Raw genomic sequence first — 20347 nt, forward strand, 5'->3', positions numbered from 1 at the left:
TCTGTGGGCTAGAATGTGGTCTATTTTAGAGAAAGTCCCATGTGCAGCTGAGAAAAATGTGTATTCTTATGTTGTAGGGTGGAACAATGTGTACATCTACTAAGTCCATTTGTTCACAGATTTGGTTCAGATCTGTTATTTCTTTGCTGATTCTTTGTCTAGTTGATCTGTCTCTTTGTGTCAAAGGGGTGTTTAGGTCCCCTATTACAATAGTGTTATTAATTATTGGGTTGTTCATGTCTGTTAAGATTTGTCTTATATATGTTTGGTGCTCCCATATTTGGTGCATACATGTTTAAGATTGTTATCTCTTCCTCTTGCAGTTTTCCCCTAACAAGTATGTAGTGACCTTCTTTATCTCTTTTGATTGTTATTGGCTTAAAGTTTACATTGTCTGCAAACATTAGAGTTATACCTGGCTTTTTTGGCTTCTTGTTGCATGAAGGATTGTTTTCCATCCTTCGACTTTCAGTCTATGGATTTCTTTTTGAGTAAAATATGTTTCCTTTACACAGCATATTGTTGGATTTTGTTTCTTAATGCATTCTGCTGATCTGTTTCTTTTGACTGGTGAATTGAGCCCATTTACATTTTGGGTTATCATTGATATGTGTTGGCTTATCATTGTCATGTTATTTACTTGCTGTTGGTTTCCCACTTTTTCTACCTGTTTAATTGCTTGCTCTGCTTGAGGGTTCCTTTCTATTGTTCTTGAAATTATGGTCATTTTTTTCTCTGTCTAGAATATCTTTTAGTACTCTTTATAAGGATGGTTTGGCACTCATGAAGTTCTTCAGTTGTTCTTTGTCATGGAAATATTTTATTTCCCCATTAAATTTGAAGGGTAGTTTAGCAGGTTACATCAGTCTTGGAAGCTGTTTTGTCTCAGGACCTGTGATACTTCGCTCCAAGCTCTTCTTGACTGGATGATTTGTGTTCAGCAGTCTGCCGTGATTCTGATGGGCTTTCCTTTATAGATGATCTGTGTCTTTTCTGTAGCAGCTTTTAATATTCTGTTCTTTTGCTGGAGATTTGTGATCTTGATTATTATATGTCTGGGTGTAGTTTTATCTTGGTTATGACTAGTTAGGGTTCTATATACCTCATTTTCCTGTACCTCAGATTCTGTTTCCATGTTTGGGGAATTTTCTGCTATTATTTCTGCAGATATTCTTTTTATGTCATTTTTGTTGCCTCCTTCTGTTTCATTGACTCCTATTAGTCCTACATTATTTCTCTTTGCCTCATCTTGGAGCTGTTCATTTGATTTTTTTCCTGGTTCCTTGTTGATTTTCAAAGATCCTTTCTTTCGCGATCACTAGCTGCCATGCTGTCTTCAAGATATGAAATTCTATGTTCAGTTTCATTCAAGCAGTTTTTCCAGCTTTCACTGGAAGTTTTGATTTCCTGGATATATCTTTGAACCTGTTTTATGCTTTCTAGTTCATTCCTGTATTGTTTATTTAACATTTCCATCAGTTGTGTATGTTCATCTTTTTTTATATATTTCTTCTTTAGATATGCTGAGCAATTTCATTATTATTGTTATTTGTCATTTCATTTTTTGTGTGAGAGATTATTTCTGATCTCATGTCTTCTCTGGCCTGGTGGAGTTGTTTCTTTACTTCCATTGCAATCATTTCAGTAATTTCAGGTGTGTATTTACCAAGTTCTCCTGTGTTAATGTCTCCTGGATGTGTTCTGAGTGGGGTGGACATCTGAGATTTCATTTTACCCCTTGTCCTGTCATGTTTGATGTTGGAGGCAGAACGCTCAGTCTCCCTCTTCCCTGGCAGCTCAGCAAAAGTTGCTAGGTCCCTAGTTATCCTGGTGTTCAGGCTTGCCCCTCAGTGTCCACTGAGATGTGCTGCTTAGTCTGCGGCCTTCCAGCAAATGGTGAAGTATATCTAGTTTTCCCAGGTTTCAGACACGTACCCCAATGTCAGCAGGTGGCAGACTGTCTGATCCAGTGTCTTTTAGCAGCTTAGGGCACGTGTATGACCCAGAAGTGGGCTGCACTGGTGGCGCAATCACAGACCAGTCAGTGGTCCTGTGTCCCCAGGCTGTTCAGGTCGCAAGCAGTGCCGGACAGGAACCGCAGGGTCAACAGTTCATGAACCATCTGATTCCGTGTCTCCAGGTAACTTGCGGTGCACACAGGAGGCAGATGCAGGCTACAGTGGCTGTGATCACGGACCACCTGTTTCTGTGACCTTCAGGAATTCAGGGTGTGTGCAAAAGTGATGTGTCTCTTGATGACACTGAGTTATTGAGGTGCCCAATACAATTCTATTAGTGCTTGTTTCATTTTTCATGCCTGTTAATAGTTGTTTTATATAGATGGATGTACTGGTATTTGTTACATATATATTTATGATGGTTATCACTTTCTCTTGGATTATTTCCTTTACATGGATGTAGTGACCTTCTTTACCTCTCTTAATCAGTCTCTGCTTGAACTTCACTTTATCTGCCCAGAGAATAACTACCCTTGCTTTTTTCTGAGTTCCTGTCACATGGAGAATTGTTTTTCATCCTTTGACTTTGGAATTAAATGTGTTTCTTGTATGCAACATATTGTTGGATATTACTTGTTGATCCATTCTGCCTGTCTGTGTCTTTTTATTGGTAAATTGAGACCATTAAAATTGATGATTATAACCAATATGTATTGACTTGTCCTTGTCACATTATTTTCCTGTTGTTGACTCCTTCTTTTTTTCCCCAGCTCTGTGTTTAATTGTCTTGCCTGGTGGATTCCTTCTGTTGGAGTTCATGGAGTTGTAGTCCTTGTTACCTCTTTCTGAAATGTCCTTGAAAACATTTTGAAATACTGGTTTGGTGATGATGAATTTCCTCAGATGTTCTTTGTCATGCAAGTATCTTATTTCTCCATTAGTTTTGAAACATAGGTTTGTGAGGTACATCAATTTGGATTCTTTTCCTTTGAACTTGAAATGCTTAACTTCAAGCTCTCCTTGACTTGAGGGATTGTGCTGTGAAGTCTGCTGTGATTCTGGTGGGCTTTCCTTTATAGGTGATTTGTTTCTTTTCCCTAGTCACTTTTAAGATTCCATTCTTGTGTTGAATTTCTGGAATCTTGACTTTGATATGCCTGGCTATACATTTTTTTGATCGTGGCTCATGGGAGTTCTATATGCCTCACTTATGTGTATGTCAAATTCTTTTTCTGTACCAGGGAAGTTTTCTGCCATGATGTCTGTGAACAGTTTTTTTTTTTACATCGTCTGTGCTATCTCTTCCTTTTTCACTGACTCCAATCCTTGTTATTTCTCTTTGCCTTGTCTAGCACCTGCTGAATTGATTTTCCATGGTCTCTTGCTATTTTTAAGAAAATTTTTTTCAAGATCACTAACCACAAGCCTGTCTTCTATGTCTGAGGTCCTGTCTTCATATTGCCTTAATCTTCTGTGGATAGTTTTAATGAAATTTTTATTTTCTTGGATATCTGCCTGAATCTGCCTTATGGATCCCATTTCTTTCCTATGTAGAGCATTTTTGACTTCCATAATTTTCTTAAACTCCTCTCTTTTTCATCTGTATCTGCTCTAGAGTCACTTAGCATGGTTTTCCTTGTAGACACCATCTGTGAAGTTATCTGCGAAATTATTTTTGATTTGATTTTTTTTCTAGAGCCTCATTCAGTTGCTTTGTTGTTACCACTTCAGAGAGACCAGGTGGGTGGCTTTCTGATTGTCCCACCTCATTGCCCCCTGGGTTTTCCTTTGGTGAATGGAAAGTCTAGGGCTGCATCTTATTTAATTGTCTTCTTCTTTTCTTTTTTTTCTTCTAATTCCTGGTGTGACACCTGTAAATTGCCTATGGTGGGTTGCTTTATTGCAAAAAGAACCCTTAGGAAATGACTACTTCTCTGAGGTATCTTCCAGGTGGAGCTGGGTTTTGGGTTTTGAGTCTGTTGCAAGATCTTACCTCTTCAATTTGTTTGGGATGAGAAGTTGCTGCCTGTTTGGTCCAACCCCTGGTTCTTTGGCACTGTGCCACAGTATTTTTTATGACCCTTAGTCAATCTCAGTTTTGGAATAACAGGAAAAATAGCTGTTTAGAACAATTGTGTTATTTTTGGCTATGGGGTACCATCAGCAATGACAATAACATCAAACACAGCCTAGAAAATGACAAACTTAGCTAACTATTAATTTGCCACCTTACACTGTATGATCTAGATTTGTGGTTACATAACAAAATCTAAAACAAACAAGAAAATTATTCCATCCTGAATATGTTAATTTTGCCCTCAGGGGTTAAAGGTTAAAATGGGTTAAGGAGAAAATGGACAAGTGGAAGAAAAGGAAGAGTATTCCATCCTGAATATATTAATTTTGCCCTCAGGGGTTAAAGGTTAAAATGGGTTAAGGAGAAAATGGACAAGTGGAAGAAAAGGAAGAGATTAGAAGTAAGACTGGTGGACAAAGGGGGATCACACTAACTTTGGGAAACTTTTGCAGAAGACTGGAGGGAAAGAGAGAAGGAAGAGATAAAAAGAAGAACAAAACAGAACCACAACCACAGAGAGGCTAGAAATCATGATCATAGTCACATAAAAACAAGATCAAACAATGGTGGAGAAAAAACAAAAACAAAGAACAAAAAAGAAAACAAAACCACCACCACAACAACAAAAAAGACAGGGGGCTGGGAGTATAGCTTAGTGGCACAGTGCCTGCCTGGCAAGTGTGAGGTCCTGAGTTTGATTCCCAGTTCAAAAACAGAGAGAGAGAGAAAAAAAAAGAGTCCACTTCCAGGTATATCTCTGCTGTCACTGATAGACAACATGTGGAGACAGAGTCCTGATCCATGTTGATTTATCCCAGGAAGCCAGCAGTAGCTTTTTGACAGGGTATTGTATAATCTCAGTGAACCTGCATCTTCTGGCCTAGACCAGGCTCATTTGACCTGCAGCCATCAGCACACCTTCCATGGACCTGTGCCTGGCTGGGACCCACTAGATGAAGCCCATAACCACTCTGAGTCCTGCACTCATCCAGCCCTCTCCAAGATGGCTCCCAGCCAATTGCTGCTTGTGCAGGACAACTGAGCCTTCAGCACTCACCACTAACTAGTGCAGTCCTCCATGTCTACTGTTTCCCTTCACTGGTGCATCTTTCCATGGAGGTCTGTGGGGTCACCAGCCATCACCATGTGTCTTCAGGGTTAAACCACTTCTCTAATGCAGTGAGTCGTCTCAAAAGGTGCTGCCAGCTACCTCCTTCTGCACTGAACTTTCTCTCTTAACCCTCACCATGGGCTTCAGTTCACACTTCAGATTCTTCCTAGGTCCAGGGAACTGACTTCCCTCCTTCTCGTCTTCCTCACTTTACTGTATTCCATTGTCTGGATGGCAACTCTCAGAGAGGCTTTTTCTCTGCTGCTTACCACTCTGCCATCTTGGTGCTCCCCAGTAGTTCATCTTTAAGTGATAGAGAGTTAACCAAGATGCCAAAAAGCTTGGAGTTTTGTTCTGGAAATTTAACATTTTAGAGGGGTACTGGGTATTAAACTCAGAATCTCATGCTTACCAGGTAGGCACAGCACCACTGAGCTAAATCCCCAGGCCCTAGAAATTTAACTTTTATAAACCTGTTTTAACATTGTAAGATGGAGATATTTGGGGCAGTTAGATTAAATGAGATTATAAAAGTAAGCGGTGAACTATAGAGTCTTACTGAAAATATGAGGTGACATTACTATCATCCTTCACTTTTCTAATGAAGAAAAATTTAAAATACAAATGTTAACACACATATAGAGGTTAATTTTTTCCATCAAAAGAAGATACTCAAGTTGACATTAAATGTTTATTTGTGTCAATCAAATATGTATTTGAAATCATTCTTCAAAAGTAACCACTACAGCAGACTTGTACTAAAAGAGAGGATAAGAGTCCATGCACTGCTAGGAAGGGATTCTGTGGGAAAGACAATGGGACATTCACGAGGCAGGCAGCCTGTAGGGAGAGCCTCTTGGGAGCATATGGCTGGTGCATCACTGGGAGGTGCCATCTGGAGCAAGGAATTCCACAGCCAGCTATTTCTGAAATGCTAACCTTCATAGAGACCAGTTGTGTTGTGTTGCACACAGCCTAAAGGCCCAAGCACTACTCCTATGGCAGGAAAAAAAAACATTAATTAGGAAGAAAAGTCCCCTTTTAAAAAATCTTCTATAAATCTGAGCATGATGGTGCATACCTGTAATCCCAGCATTCTGGGAGGCTGAGACAGGAGGATGCCCAACATGGGCAGCTTAGCAAAACCCTGTCTCAAAATGAAAATTAAAAAGGGATTAGGAATGTAGCTCTGTGTGAAAGCTCTGATTTCAGTCACCAGTACCATAAAAAAAAAACAAAAACAAAAGCAAAAACTGGTATGTCCAATATCATACGAACTCAGAATACCATTTCTTTTCTGTCTACTTAATTTAGTGGAGGGTTTAGACTTTCTCTTTGGGGTAGCCTATAATCCTAGTATTCTGAGAAGCTAAGGCAGAAGAGTCCAAGTTCTACCCTAGCATGGGCAAATTAGAAACTTGGCAAGACCTTGTCTCAGAATGAAAATTTTGAGCTGGGAACATAGCTCAATGTGATGACCATGAGTTCAGTCCCTACTACCACAAAAGGAAAAAAGTCTGATATGGGCTATGACCATATTTAATACTAACTCAAAATAACCAGAAACCTGATCATATTCTCACCAGGTTTCTATAGATTTAGGCACCTAACTTACAAGTTCTGACAGTCCCTGACTTAACGTGGGTAGACTTAAGATTTTTTAAGTTTATGGTGGTGTGAAAGCCATATGTGTTCAGTGAAAACCACATTTCAAAGTATGAGCTTTTCCCAGGCTAGCAATATGTAGTACAGTGCTCTCTTGTGACACTGGACAGTGGCAGTCGGTCTCAGCTCCCAATCAGCCATGTGATCACAAGGGGAAACTGCCAACACTTTACAGTGTACTGTGTTGTTGAGCTAAGTACGTTATGTGGATTAAATGTATTTTTGATTTAGGGTGTTTTCAGCTTACATAATCCTATCACAAGTCCAGTAACATCTCTAATATTTTTTTTAACCTCTAATTTTAAAGTTAATAAAAATGCTTTATTTAAAGAGTAGTAAGGAGCAGAATCTTTCCATTTTTTCAGGCATACAAGTGGTATGAGCTTGGCTACAAGAGAGGACATTTTGCGTCTGTCTGGCAGCGCTCACTCTACAATGTGAATGGACTGAAAGCCCAGCCATGGTGGACCCCAAGGGAGACAGGCTACACAGAATTAGTAAAGGTGAGTGTTAATGTAGACATCATCCTCATCTTCTTTTTCTCCTCAGGATCAAAGAATGTTTATCATGAAAAGGAATGTCAGAAAGGGGACAGATTGTATTTCCAGTGGTATTTGCAAAATTAGGAAAAAAGAATCTTTTCATCCCCTCAGCTCAAAGTGACCTTTAAATGATGAAGGTTATTTGTCTGGTTCCCAAACTTTTTGGACTTAAGATGGCCTTATACTCTTGAAAATTATTGCTCATCTATATATACTACTACAAATTAAAATTGAGAGCAAATTATTAAAAATTAAAAATAAATAAAATTTTATATGTGAATATCATAAAATAATAATGACATATGTTAATATGAATAACATTTTACAGAGTAATTATATTTTCAAAATGAAATGCAGTGAGAATATTGTAATTGTTTTATATTTTTGCAAATCATTGTAATGACTGGATTAATAGAAGACAGAATATTCTCATATCAGCCTCACACATATACCTGTTAGGGCAGTAATATTCCACATCATGTAGCACCTGGAAGACACTGTGTACCTGTGTACAAATGATCATGAAAAGAGCAGAGAACATCTTATACTAATAAGAAAATAATTTTGAGGTAGGCATGGTGTACATGTCTACAATCTCAACACTTGGGAGGCTGAGTAAAAAGGATCACAAATTCATGGGCAACCTCAGCAGCATAGTGACACTCTGTCTCAAGAGAAAAAAGAAAATAGTTTCATTTTTCAGCCCCTCTGGAAGACTTTTGGAAACTTCGAGGTATACCTGTGATACATATAAACATTGTTAGCAACTGTTCCAGCAGATATTTAGGATAGAGAAACTACGTGAATCTAACAAGTTACTAGTTATAAACAATTGGAAGTTTATACCCAGGTAAATTAAATCTGAACTTTGACACTGTCTACTTTGTGAATTGGGTAGGTACAGGGTCAGAAGTTTATTTTTGCTTTGGTAATCCCACTCTTCTTAGACACATTAATAAAGTAGGACTTACTGTTAGTTTATTCATAGTTTCAATACCATTTTTTATTCAAAATATGAAAATGTCATGTACCTTATGGGCTTCTGTAAGATGGAATTCTGTATTCTAGCCTGAGAAATCTAAGTGCTATTTAGCCATGATTTGTAGAAGGTCATGTGAAGAGAATATGTTCGGATTTTCAAGCAATTGATTTTGCATGTGAAGGAAGCAGGAAGGGAAGAGCAGAAGTGAAAAACGATAATTCTGAAATTTGAGAGATGGATATGTGGAGGGTTTTTATATTATTCTTTCTCCTCGGGTATACGTTTAAAATTTTTCATAATCTTTTTGCAAAAAACCATCTTGAATAAAATATATCTTGGAGACTTACAGGACTTCATCAGTTTGGTTTACTTCAGGAAAAGAGACATTTCAGTGTGATTTCAGTGCAAGTCTTACTGATTGTGGTTATTCTATATTTCATTATAAAAGCATACTTTGTAATCATCACAATCCAGCTGTAAAATAGACTGCCCTCACTTAGGCCTTGAATAACTTTATGGATCAGAAAACCATGATATGCTGACAATTTCTGAAGATGAATTTTCAGAGGATCCATATCCAAAGGAGAAATTGTACAGGAACAACATCTTTCTTGGTAAAGCTACTGCAGTTAGCCCTATGATTGTTTTTTCCTTTGTAAAATTTCATCCCCTCTCAGATCAGATCACATTCAGCCAATTATCCTCTATCATTTTTTCTTGGTTTTTCTGTGAGTTTATTCCCCTGCTGTAGCATTTGATATGCTTTCAACTTGAAATAACAGAAGTGAAATTCAAACCTGGCTTAAGCTTATTCACTCACCTAACCAGAAGCCAAGCAGTAGAGCAGACTTCAGGGTAATATAATGTCGGGAAGGCATTCTTGGCTTTACATTTCTTCTTTGGTCAACTTTACCCCTCTGCCAGCACACTGCAAGAGAGCGGCTGCCAGCATACTGCACCACTGCTGCCAGCTGCACCTGGACTGGTTGGTTGAGAAGAATTTTTAAATCTCATAACATTGTTGAGCCAACACACCAATTGTAAATGGCCTTCTCAAACCTCCTGGGAGACCCTTTTCAATTGGTATTAACCATGTTGTGCTGGACACACAGTTACAATAGTCTGAGATACAAGGAGATGACAACAGGCTTCCAGGAGAAGCAATGTGTGTCTCTCCATCAGTTTGGGAATAGTTGTCCTTTCTTTCAGTATGAGTGAGCCAATTTAAGAAACATTTCTACTCTGGATCTGTTACTGAGTTATTGAGAAGGGACTATGAGATGATCCTGAAGCCAGCAAATCAACCCCTGAAAACCAGGAAAGAGTTCATGTCCTCTAATAGAGTGGCTTATGTGAGGGGAGATGGATACCAAACAAAGTCAGGGTTATATTAAAACAGGAAAAAGGGGTGTGATACATGTTGGAAAGGAAGCCCATCTGGATCCTTGCTGAGTGTGAACTGGAGCATTTTTCTCTACTTTTTATTTTTCCTTTTCTTTCATTCATTTTTTGAGAAATCTTATCCCCTGTGGTTCATCTGCTGTGAAAATTTCTACTACAGCTAAAGTAAAAAAGATGGGAAAACATAATCCAGCTAAACAGTAACCAAAAAGAACTGAAAAGGTTGTACTGATATTAGACAAAAAAGACTTTAAGAAGTGTTAATAGAGACAGAGGGACATTTCATAGTAATAAAAAAAACCAAATTCCTTAGGAAGGCATCCACTTTTACACACATTTTTGTACCTAACAAAAGAAAACTAAAATCTATGAAGCAAGAACTGATTAAAATAAGAAATATGTAACTCAACAGTATGGAGATTTTCTTAATTTGCCTTTTATAACGGACAAAGCAAGGCTTGCAAAAGGAAATAATACAGTTGAACAACACAAAGCCAAGATCTCACAAACACCTGTAGAACATTCCACCCAACATAATCAGAACACACACTGTTCTCGGGTGCATGTGAGACATTCTCCAAAGCAGGCCATAGAACAAGCTCAAGAAATTTGGAAGTGTTACAGTCACAACATATGGGGGTTTTTTGACACCCTGGGAATGAAATTAAGATTTTTTTAAATGAACAGCTGTAGGTATTTATTTATTTATTTATTTATTTATTGCTTTTCATTTTTTGCAAGTGTCTGTATGTTTTTAAAATAGTCTATGATTGTAGTGGTAATGTTCGTTTTGGGGAATTGGTACATGTATATAACATATCTTCATCATTTTCAACTCTTGTGCCCCACCTTCCCTATTGTTGCCTCTCCTGAGTCTTCCGCATCAAGAGTCTTCCTTACAGGAATCATTAACAAAGACAAATCTAATAAATGCACAAATGTGTGAAAATTAAACATAGTACTCCTACATAACCAATAGGCCAAAAACAAAACTACTAGAGAAATTAGAAGATATTTTGAGATAAGTGAACAAAAAATTCACACGGCAAAGCTTTTAGGATATAGCACTAGTTCTTTGATATCAGTACTTACTAATATCTATATTTTTAAAATGGGAATGGCTATAAGATATTTACCTGATGATCCACTCTAAGAAACTAGCAGAATAGAGCAAAATGAACCCAATGCAAGCAGAAGAAATAAGATTGAAGTGAGGCAACTAGAAGTCCATCTGCATTCGATTTTGCACTATACACAAAATGAAAGAGGCTGCTCACACTGTACACAGAAATGAACTCAAAATGGACATGGGCCTAAATGTAAGAGATAAAGCTATAAAACTTCGAGGAAAAAAATGCAGAAGTTAATCCTTTGCAACATTAAGTCAAGCCAGGTTTTCTCTTTTTTGTGGGGAGGTTTTTGCATAATATCAAAAGCACAACTCAAAAAATAAAGTACATATAGTCCCCAGCTTACAATGGCTTGACTTAATGACTTTTTGAATTTACAGTGTGACAAAGCAGTACGCATTCAGTAGATACCATACTGTACTTTGAATGTTAAATTTGGGTCTCTCTTCCCAGCTAGTGATATGTGGCCCAAGCCTCTCATGTTCCTGGGCAGCAGCAGGGAGCCACAGCTCCCAGTCTGACTCTTGATCCAGAGGGGCAGCATGGATACTCTGCACTGTACCATGTCACAAGAATTTTGTATACATGTAGTTAATAAATTGCATGAGATAGTCAATACTTTACTATAAAATAAGCTGTGTGTCAGATGATTTTGCCCAACAGTGGGCTAATATAAGTATTCTGAGCACATTTAAGGTAGGATAGGCTAAGCTATGATGTTCCATTGGGGTAGATGTATTAAATGCATTTTTAACTCACAGTATCTTTTTAAACTTAGACTGGACTTATCAGGATGTAGCCCTGTTATAAGGCAAGGAACATCTGTAGATAAATTAGATGCCATCAGAACTTAAACTTTTCTTCTTCAAAGGACACTAAAATAAAATCTACAGAAGGAGATATAATAGTTATAAGTCCTATATTGGTTTTTATGTTTCATTTTATTTTGTTTTGATTTGGTTTGATTTTAAGACAGGGTCTCTCTGTGTAGTACAGGCTGGTCTTCAACTCAGTGTGTAGCTCAGGCTGGCCTAGAACTCACAGAGATCCTCCTACCTTGGCCTCTTGAGTGCTGGGATTATAGGCATGTGCCACCATGCCTGGCTCGAGATACTTATACCAGAAAATATAAAGAATTCCAATAACACAATAGTAGAAGCACATAACCAATTTAAATATGAAGAAAGAATTTTAGAAGATAGCTATTCAAAAAGATATATAAATGACCAAGAAATACATAAAAAATAGTCAATGTCATTTGTCATTAAGGTAATACAAATGAAAATCATAATTTGGGTTATTTTGTAATCACTAAGTGTCTTGGTTACTTTTCTCTCATTGCTCAGACAAAATACCCAACGCCCAAGATGAAGGAAGGAAAGGTTTACGTAGCTTACAATTTGTGGAGATTTCAGTCCATACTTGGCCGGCTCCAAGGCAGAATGGCACATGGCAGAGGGCAACGGTTCATGACAGCACAACAGCAAAGCAACAAGAGCAAAAGGGAGGAGTAGTAGAGAAGAACAAGACTCTTTTCCTCCCTTATATTGTAAGCGGGCTACCCCCACCTAGGGGGCGAGTAGCAGTCACATAGTCTCCGTGCCCTCCTCTTGCACAGGCTCAGGATGAATACAAAGTAAGCACCCTGGCTCCCTCCTGAACCGCATAGTTAACCATCTAAACTTCTCACATTGACACAATGAACAACATCCTAGAGCAGGAAGGGCATGTCCTTTGCACCCCAGGATGTAGAACTGCTGAGTTACTTAGTTAAGCATCTCTACTCCCCAAGTTAACACAATGTATCAACCATAACACTAAGATAGATACAAAAACAAGGAAAATTAAAATAAGCATTAGCAAGTGGTGCTGTATATCTGGAGGATTTGGAATCCTCAGACATTGCTGGTTATATAAAGTGCTACACTTAGGAAAATGGTGTAGCAATTCATCAGAAAGTCCTCAGAAAGTTAAACATAGGATTTCTGTATATCTCTGCAGTTCCACTCGTAAGTATACACCCAAGAGAATTAAAACCTATGTTTATAAAAAGAACAGATACATAAATGTTCACAGTATCATTATTTGTAAAGCAAAAACGGAAACAAGCCAAAATATCCAATGATGAATAATGATTATGAATAAATAAGTTAAAAAGTGGAACATTTGCATAAAATAAACAAGTAAACAAAACATGGAACATCTATGCAGTGATAATAGAAAGCAATAGAGTTCTGCTATCTGGTGTAATATGGATGAACCTTAAAAACATGATGTTATTGGAAAAAAGCTAGTCACAAACGATCACATATTGCATTATTTATATGAACTATCATGATTATGCAAATTCATGGAAACAGAAAGCAGACTGATGTTTGTCCCATGAATACTTTTGTATATATTTCTAATCTTTGTATCAGCTCTAAAATATAGTCTAATTGTGCTCTTGTGCCCATTTTATATACGAGTAAAGTAGGATGAGAGAACTGAACCACATTTAAAAAAGACATTTACCTAAGGCCCCATGAATAGTGGCTACAGGGCTGAGATTTGAATCCAGATTTCCTTGTCTTCAAATCCATCTCCTTGCTGGTACCTCTCAACTGCCCTCAGATTAATGATGTTTGTTGCTATGTCTGTGTCCTTTGTGCTATTCCAGTGTTTATTTCAAAATTCTCTTCAGTTCAAATTCTTGATTTCAGGTCCTCAGGTTTCAAGCTATGCCTATTTAAGAAGAAAAGCAAGACTGTTAATCACAGTCTCCAGCAGCACAGAATGTGTGACATCCTTTGTGCAAAACTGAGTGCTGTGTGGCAGTGCTTTACTTTGCTAATAGCTACCTTTACTTCCAGAAATGTTAGTATTGTATATGGTACAGCTGTCGTGCAAGAAAGTAGTTACCTCTGCCAGTGATGATCGTCATGGAAGAGAGTCAGCTGTGTGAGGAAATTCTGGGCCCATACTGCGTATCAAGATGTTCTTCCATTTCCAGCTTACAGATTTGACTATTATGGATCACGGATCATTGACATCTTAAAGTGGAAACTGTCTAGTTCTGGGACTGGGACCTGCCACATTTGGCCAAAATACTTTTAGAATAATTACCCAGATTCTGGCATAAGTGACGGTTACCTACTACAAATAGCACACTGTCACTCAAGTCATTCTCACTGTTTGTTCCAGAGAGATTGAGATTGCATTTTGTTGGAGAGATTGGACAGTGTTCACTGAAATGCATGCTCTACGCTATTTTATCCCTCACATGTGGCCTGTAATTTAGTAGCTCTGGAACTGGGGGTTATATAATTCAATGAAAAAAATTAACAAAGGATATTTCAATGGAATTTTCTCTTTGGAGATTATTTTCATTAAAATTGATTGGGTTGCTGCCCAAATCACAAATACCAAAGCCCGAAGTGCCTTGAGGTTATTTTACATAGAAGCTGAAACAAAAACATAGATTAAAGTCTTGCTAGATTGGAAACAGAAATGATCTCTGGTAGTCCAGGAAAAGCCATCATGCTTTAAGAGTATTGCTGTTCCCTTTCTGAGATTAGCCTTGTTCCTCACTATTCCATGGCTAATCCCCCCTCCCATGGCTAATTTAAATATAAACATCCGCGTGTAGAAACCATTAGAGTAACACTGAAAACATATCCACAGCCAATTACAACTGAAAACTATAAAGTGTCCCTTCTGTATTTGCTTTTCCTGCTACCTAACTCTTTGCATTTATCACTGGGAGAAAAAAGAGATCTCTTGAATTTTCTCTGAGCTTTTCAAAGCAGCTTCTCAGACTTAAACACGAAGCATCTCAGATAAGTTAGCCTTTCTTCACACTGTAGTTTTATTACAGCTGGAGAAGAGCCCAGTAATACTTTGCCAATGATGTGACAGAGAACATAGAAATGATTGATTAGAACAGCACACTCCATCGTTTTCTCCAGACTGTGGCTTTTATTAATTAAAAAACCCATTGTGTATGAGTAACTTCACCTGAACAAAAATAGAATTTACACAGTAATACATTAGTGGTTCAATATTTCTTTCCATGTGATTAAATATTTGAATGTTTTCAATGAATTGCTTTTGGAGTAAAACAGATTGAGAAAGGAGCAAAAATGTCAGATTTAAATTGGAATTAATCTGTACATTAAGAAGATCAGCAATTTTGTAAAAATGCAAATGTCACGTATAAAGAAGTGCTAAAAGCAATTCCTTAAAATTAACATAAGGGTTTAGGCCCGTTTTTTCCAAATTAAGCTTTAAACTTTTTAGATTCTAATGCTACTTTCACCTAAGGTGACAATAAAACAGTGATGGGATCTGAATTTGATGCTTATGTGATTTAAAGAGGAGCTTCTTAGCAGGTGCCCTATAATTAGAAGTAGATTAATTTTGCTGTCAGCTGTGGTACTTTGGATAAGTTATTTCACCCATCTGAGTTTCACTTTCTCATCTCTAAATTTAAAATAATCCCTTCAGTTTTTTCTCTCTTACATATTTTAATGAGGCTCAGAAAAACAAACCAGAAGGAAACCAGGACCTTAGATGCTCCTGTGTGCGTTCAGATGTGAGCCCTGAGAAGGAGCCCACGCTCCGCTGAGTCTGTAAGACGACGTGTGATGCCAATTGCGGCAATATAGCAAAACAAAACATTTGATATTCTTTCAGTTATTCTAAACTCAAAGGTCATTTTCTTTCTCAAAGCAAAATTGGTGAGTTTTCAGTATTTGTCAACACAAAAAACACAATACCTACACACCGGCTTTCTCACTGCTTTGGGAACTCATAGTACAGGGCTTGATATTTCAGAATAATTGCAGGCTGAACCTGCAGGCTGGTGGGGTTCTAAAATGTTTAGTCTGATAGGTCATGATCTGTGTTTTAGGGTATACACATACAGATCAGTGTCTTAACGATAAGTATCCACCTGTGCATCCCTTTGTGCATCTGTTTATCAAACAGTTCGTCGTGATGTATACACAGAAAGTCTACCCATCAGACTTTCAGCCCCTTGAGATTAGGGACTGAGCGATTTCTGCTCAGAGCCGTCACACCTCCAGTCTTAGGTCAGAGCTCTGTTCTCGGCAGGTAGGACTGAAAGGGACGCCAGAACGTAGTCTCCCCTAATTTCCCCTCTTCTGACTGATGACATTGGCTGGCTTCCAAGAAACCAACATGTACCGTAAACATTCAGGAAAGCCAGCCTGCTGTTGGTCAGACTAGCAGAAGGCCAGCCTCCTATCTCTAGTGACAAACCAGGAAACATAACAATAGCTGCTGTAATAATTGGCCCCTAATGGCCAGGATTTGATTAATGAATGACAGCTTCCCTGAGTTTTGCCCACAATTCCAACTTAACAACCAGAGAGCGTCAGATATGCACAAAGCTTGATTCAAAATGTAAAGAAAAAATGATTCTGACAGTATTTTCTTACTGCTTTCTCTCTCCCTACTGCATGTCTATCATACGAAACATCGTAACTTTGAGTTTGGTGGTCTTGTAGAGGTACATTCAAAGGACTGGTAAGGGATTCTGCAGGCTCGTAAGATTTTCGTGTCTAAGCTTCACTCGTGGGTTAGATTACATTTTACAAGGTCTTTTTAGCCTAGGACAAAAGAAGATAAACAGTAAAAAATATGAATTATCATATATATGTGGAAAAGATAAGTGTGAAGAAGAATTAAAACATGCACTTAACATCCTTCTATATTGGCTTTTATGGAAGTAACAATAAAAAATAAAAATTGTACAAATGTTTTAAGTGCACGACAAAGACAGTAACAGGTGAATATCAGCATGTTTATGTAAAAGTGGGAAATAGAAGTACCTGATTAGTTAGATCCGAAAATGTAGGCACCGACTGGAGGGATTTCTGAGGAAGAGATTTAAGGTACCTGGAATTACTGGTATAGCAGCTAAAGAAACCACAGGCTCTCAAAGCCCAGGCCTGGCTATACTAACATCTCAGGTTCCCCAGTGAAAGAAATTTGCTTTGTCACTGTATCCATGAACCACAGGCCCTGCCATTTCATTCAGACATCCAATCACTCTTTATTTTTATAGAAATAGAAGCCAGCAATCACCAGGCATTGAGGAACCTCTTCAATATGAATGATAAAGAGTAGATCAAACAAGACTGCTGTAGTGTAGTAGAAGCAGAAAGTACTGAGAGCAACAAGCAAATCCGAAATAGTACCTCTAGTGTTCTCAGGGCGATAAGTGAGAGTATATCCACGAACAAGTATGGAAAACTGTAAAAAGAAGCAAAGACCCAGAGAGATCACCCAGAAATTAAAATCCGTGCTTGATAGATAAGATCAAGTTTTTGTGTGCTGTTGTGCAGTAGGGTGACTACAGATTACAATAATGAGTTCTACATTTCAAAATGCTAGAAGAAAATATTTGGAAAGTATTTGTCATAAAGAATGATAAGTGTTTGAAGAGATAGATATTTTTAACATGATTTTAAAATTCCACAGCCTATCCACGTATCAAAACATGATACAGTACCTCATTGATCAGTACACTTTTTATATATTAGCTTAAAACAAGCTTAACTTTTAAACATGTTATTTGAGGAAATAACAATGTAATAATAGTGTTAAAAGCTAAATCAAGAAACTCTCCTAGAAAAAAATCAAAAGGCAAAGATGGAAAATAGAAAAAGAAAGTTAGAGGCTCTATTTAACATGTCCAGCATACAAACAGAAAGAATTCCAGAGAGAATAGGAAAAATTGGAGAAAATTTTATTTTCCAAAAACTATCTGCAATTGGAAAGTGTGAATTTCTATGTATTTCGAGGTGCCAGGAGGACATCCTCTTTTAGCACACTTAACCCTTTCAGGGACATGGTGAACGGGAAACCTGAGTCACAATATTGAGTAACCACCCCAAGTGACACACTGATAACTTGCTGACTCAAATTTCCAAATGCAAGTTTGGTTTCTAGAAGGCCTCTTGGGGTAAACTGGGAGGAGGGAAGAGCAGGAATCCAAAAACCACTGGGTTTCCCAACAGTAGCACCAACACTTGTAATACTGCGGTGCTTTCACAGTTAGCGAAACACATTGGTCAAGGCGATGATTTTTTGGTTATGACCTCAAAGCACAGACAAAATAAATAAACAAGTAAGATGACATCAAATTAAGAACAGATGGAATTCAAGAAAATGTTTGTAAACCAAACATCTGATTAAGAGCTCATAACCAAAATATGTAAGAATTTATGCAGCTCAGTAGCAAAAGACCAAATAATTTGATTTTAAAAATGAACAAAGGACTTGAATAGACAATTTTTTCAAAGAAAACCTACAAACTGTCAGCATATATAAGAACAATGCTTGATATTATTAAACATCAGGGAAACAAATCAAAACTACAGTAAGGTATTGCCTCGTGCATGTTAGAGAGGATAACGATTGTTGGCAAGGATATGAAGAAAAGAGGACACTTGTAAACTATTGCTGAAACATAAATTGATACAACCATTATGGAAAATAGTGTGAGTTTGCTCAACAAAACAAAAAGAGAGTTGCCATATGATCCAGCAATCCTGCTTCTGGGTATATTCCCAAAGAAAATGAAGTCATCATTTCCAAAAGATGCCTGTATCTCCGGGTTTGCTGTAGCATTTTTCATAATAGCCAAGATATAGAAACAATATGTGTGTTCATCAACAGGTCAAAGGTTAATGAAAAATGTGGTGCATAAACACAAAGGAAGACTATTTAGCATAAAAAAGAAGGTATTACCCTTTGTAACAACATGGGTGAACCTGGAAGATTCTATAAGCCAGTGCTGTAGAATCTTACCTATATGTGAAAAGACAAATACTGTATGATCTTATTTGTGTGCAGAATCTTTAAAAAGTCAAACTCATAATGAGAGAGTAGCACACTGGCTGCCATGGGATAAGGGTAGGGGACGATGGGCTGATGTTGGGCAAAGGATACAAACTTTCCGTTATAAGAGGAGCAAGTTTTGGGGATTTTATGTACAGCATGGATGTGGACGGACGTGTTCATTAATTGTATTGCAAATAATCACACAGTGTACACATAGGAAAATCATCACACCGTACACTTTGAAAATGTTCACTCTTTGTCATTTAAACCTTTACAAATAAAAATAAAATAGTCATCATACTTACAACAAAAAATTATAAAAAGAAATTGCTGAAAACCAAAGCAAATTTATAAACCTTCAATCAAATATAAGAAAATCTCTAGGAGGTATTTTAAAGAATGTAGCTTTACCTGTGGTGCGGCCTTCCTCAGGAACAGACAGAAACCATTAATTAGGGAGCCCGACATTGGGCAGAGACCAAGGCCAGCTCTGTGCCACTGAGAAAGCAGCTGGTCCAGGTCACAGCAAGGCAGACTGCTAATGGAGGAAAGCAAAGTAACAGAATATGTTTTTAACAAAGGGTTGAGCGCAGGTTGAGTATCCTCTCCCCAGAATGCCTGGGACCAAGTGTTTCAGATTCACGTTGAGATTAGGGATGAGACCCAATTCATTTATGTTCTATATGTACCTTATACACATAGGCTAAAAGTGATATTATACAATATTTTATCTTTTAAAAAATTTATTTTGAGACAGAGATTCACTATGCAGTTCAGACTGGCTTTGAACTCACTTTGTAGCCTAGGCTGACCTCAAACTAACAGCGATCCTCCTGCCTCAGCCTCCCGAGTGGTGGGATTACTGGCATGCACCACCACGTCCAGCCTTATACAGTATTTTAAAATATTTTGCAAGAAAATTTCATGGTATGGACTTTTCCACCTGCCCTCATTCAAAAAGTTTCAGATTTTGAAACATTTCAGATTTCAGAGTTTTGAGTGAAGCATACTCAACCTGTAGTATCAAGAGATTTTATCACTAGTCTTTCACAGTTAGTAAAGAAATAGTGTTAAGTGCTTTAGAAAATTAAGCCAACAAAAAGGGGCAAACTTTTTAAAAGTGAAGTGTTCTCATTACAACTCAAGTTTGAATGATACTTCACTGTCATAATATTATAAAATCTGAATGTGAATTTACTCAGATGTATGAAAGATTTGTGAAATTAACTATCACTCGGATGGATAATAGAGAAAAGAGGAAGACACCAACTTGTAAAATCATTACCCTTCCCTCCCAGGTGAGTAACAAGGTCTAAAGTTAGTAAATCAGTAATAGTAATATAAGCAAGTTATTTTCATTATCTGGCTATGTTGGCAATGCATAATAGTTACATTTATTCCCATCATGTCTCTAAAAAGTTTGCCTTTTTGTTTACTATCATCTCTCCTTTATTCTAATCTTTTATTATTTATGACTTAGGTTTCTCATAGGAGAGATGCCATGCAGTCTACAATTTTCATTTCATTTAGTGTGGTCTCAAGCTCCATCCATTTTCCTGTTAATGACATGATTTCATTCCTTATGGCTGAGTAATATTCCACTGAGTATATATACCGTATTTTTGTTATC

General features: G+C 37.6%; 1 protein-coding gene across 2 annotated transcripts in view; it reads left to right on the plus strand.

The window, feature by feature from the left end:
• Asph (aspartate beta-hydroxylase) overlaps positions 1–20347 on the plus strand; it is a gene marked incomplete in the record, with an annotated part of 204907 nt that overhangs the window by 153488 nt on the left and 31072 nt on the right. For both annotated transcript variants that reach the window (XM_013518174.1, XM_013518175.1), the window contains 1 exon segment: positions 7177–7314. In XM_013518174.1, coding sequence (XP_013373628.1) covers positions 7177–7314 — 138 coding nt within the window.

Source organism: Chinchilla lanigera, unplaced genomic scaffold, assembly GCF_000276665.1.
Source record: "Chinchilla lanigera isolate Chin_1 unplaced genomic scaffold, ChiLan1.0 scaffold00043, whole genome shotgun sequence".
Taxonomy (NCBI): domain Eukaryota; kingdom Metazoa; phylum Chordata; class Mammalia; order Rodentia; family Chinchillidae; genus Chinchilla; species Chinchilla lanigera.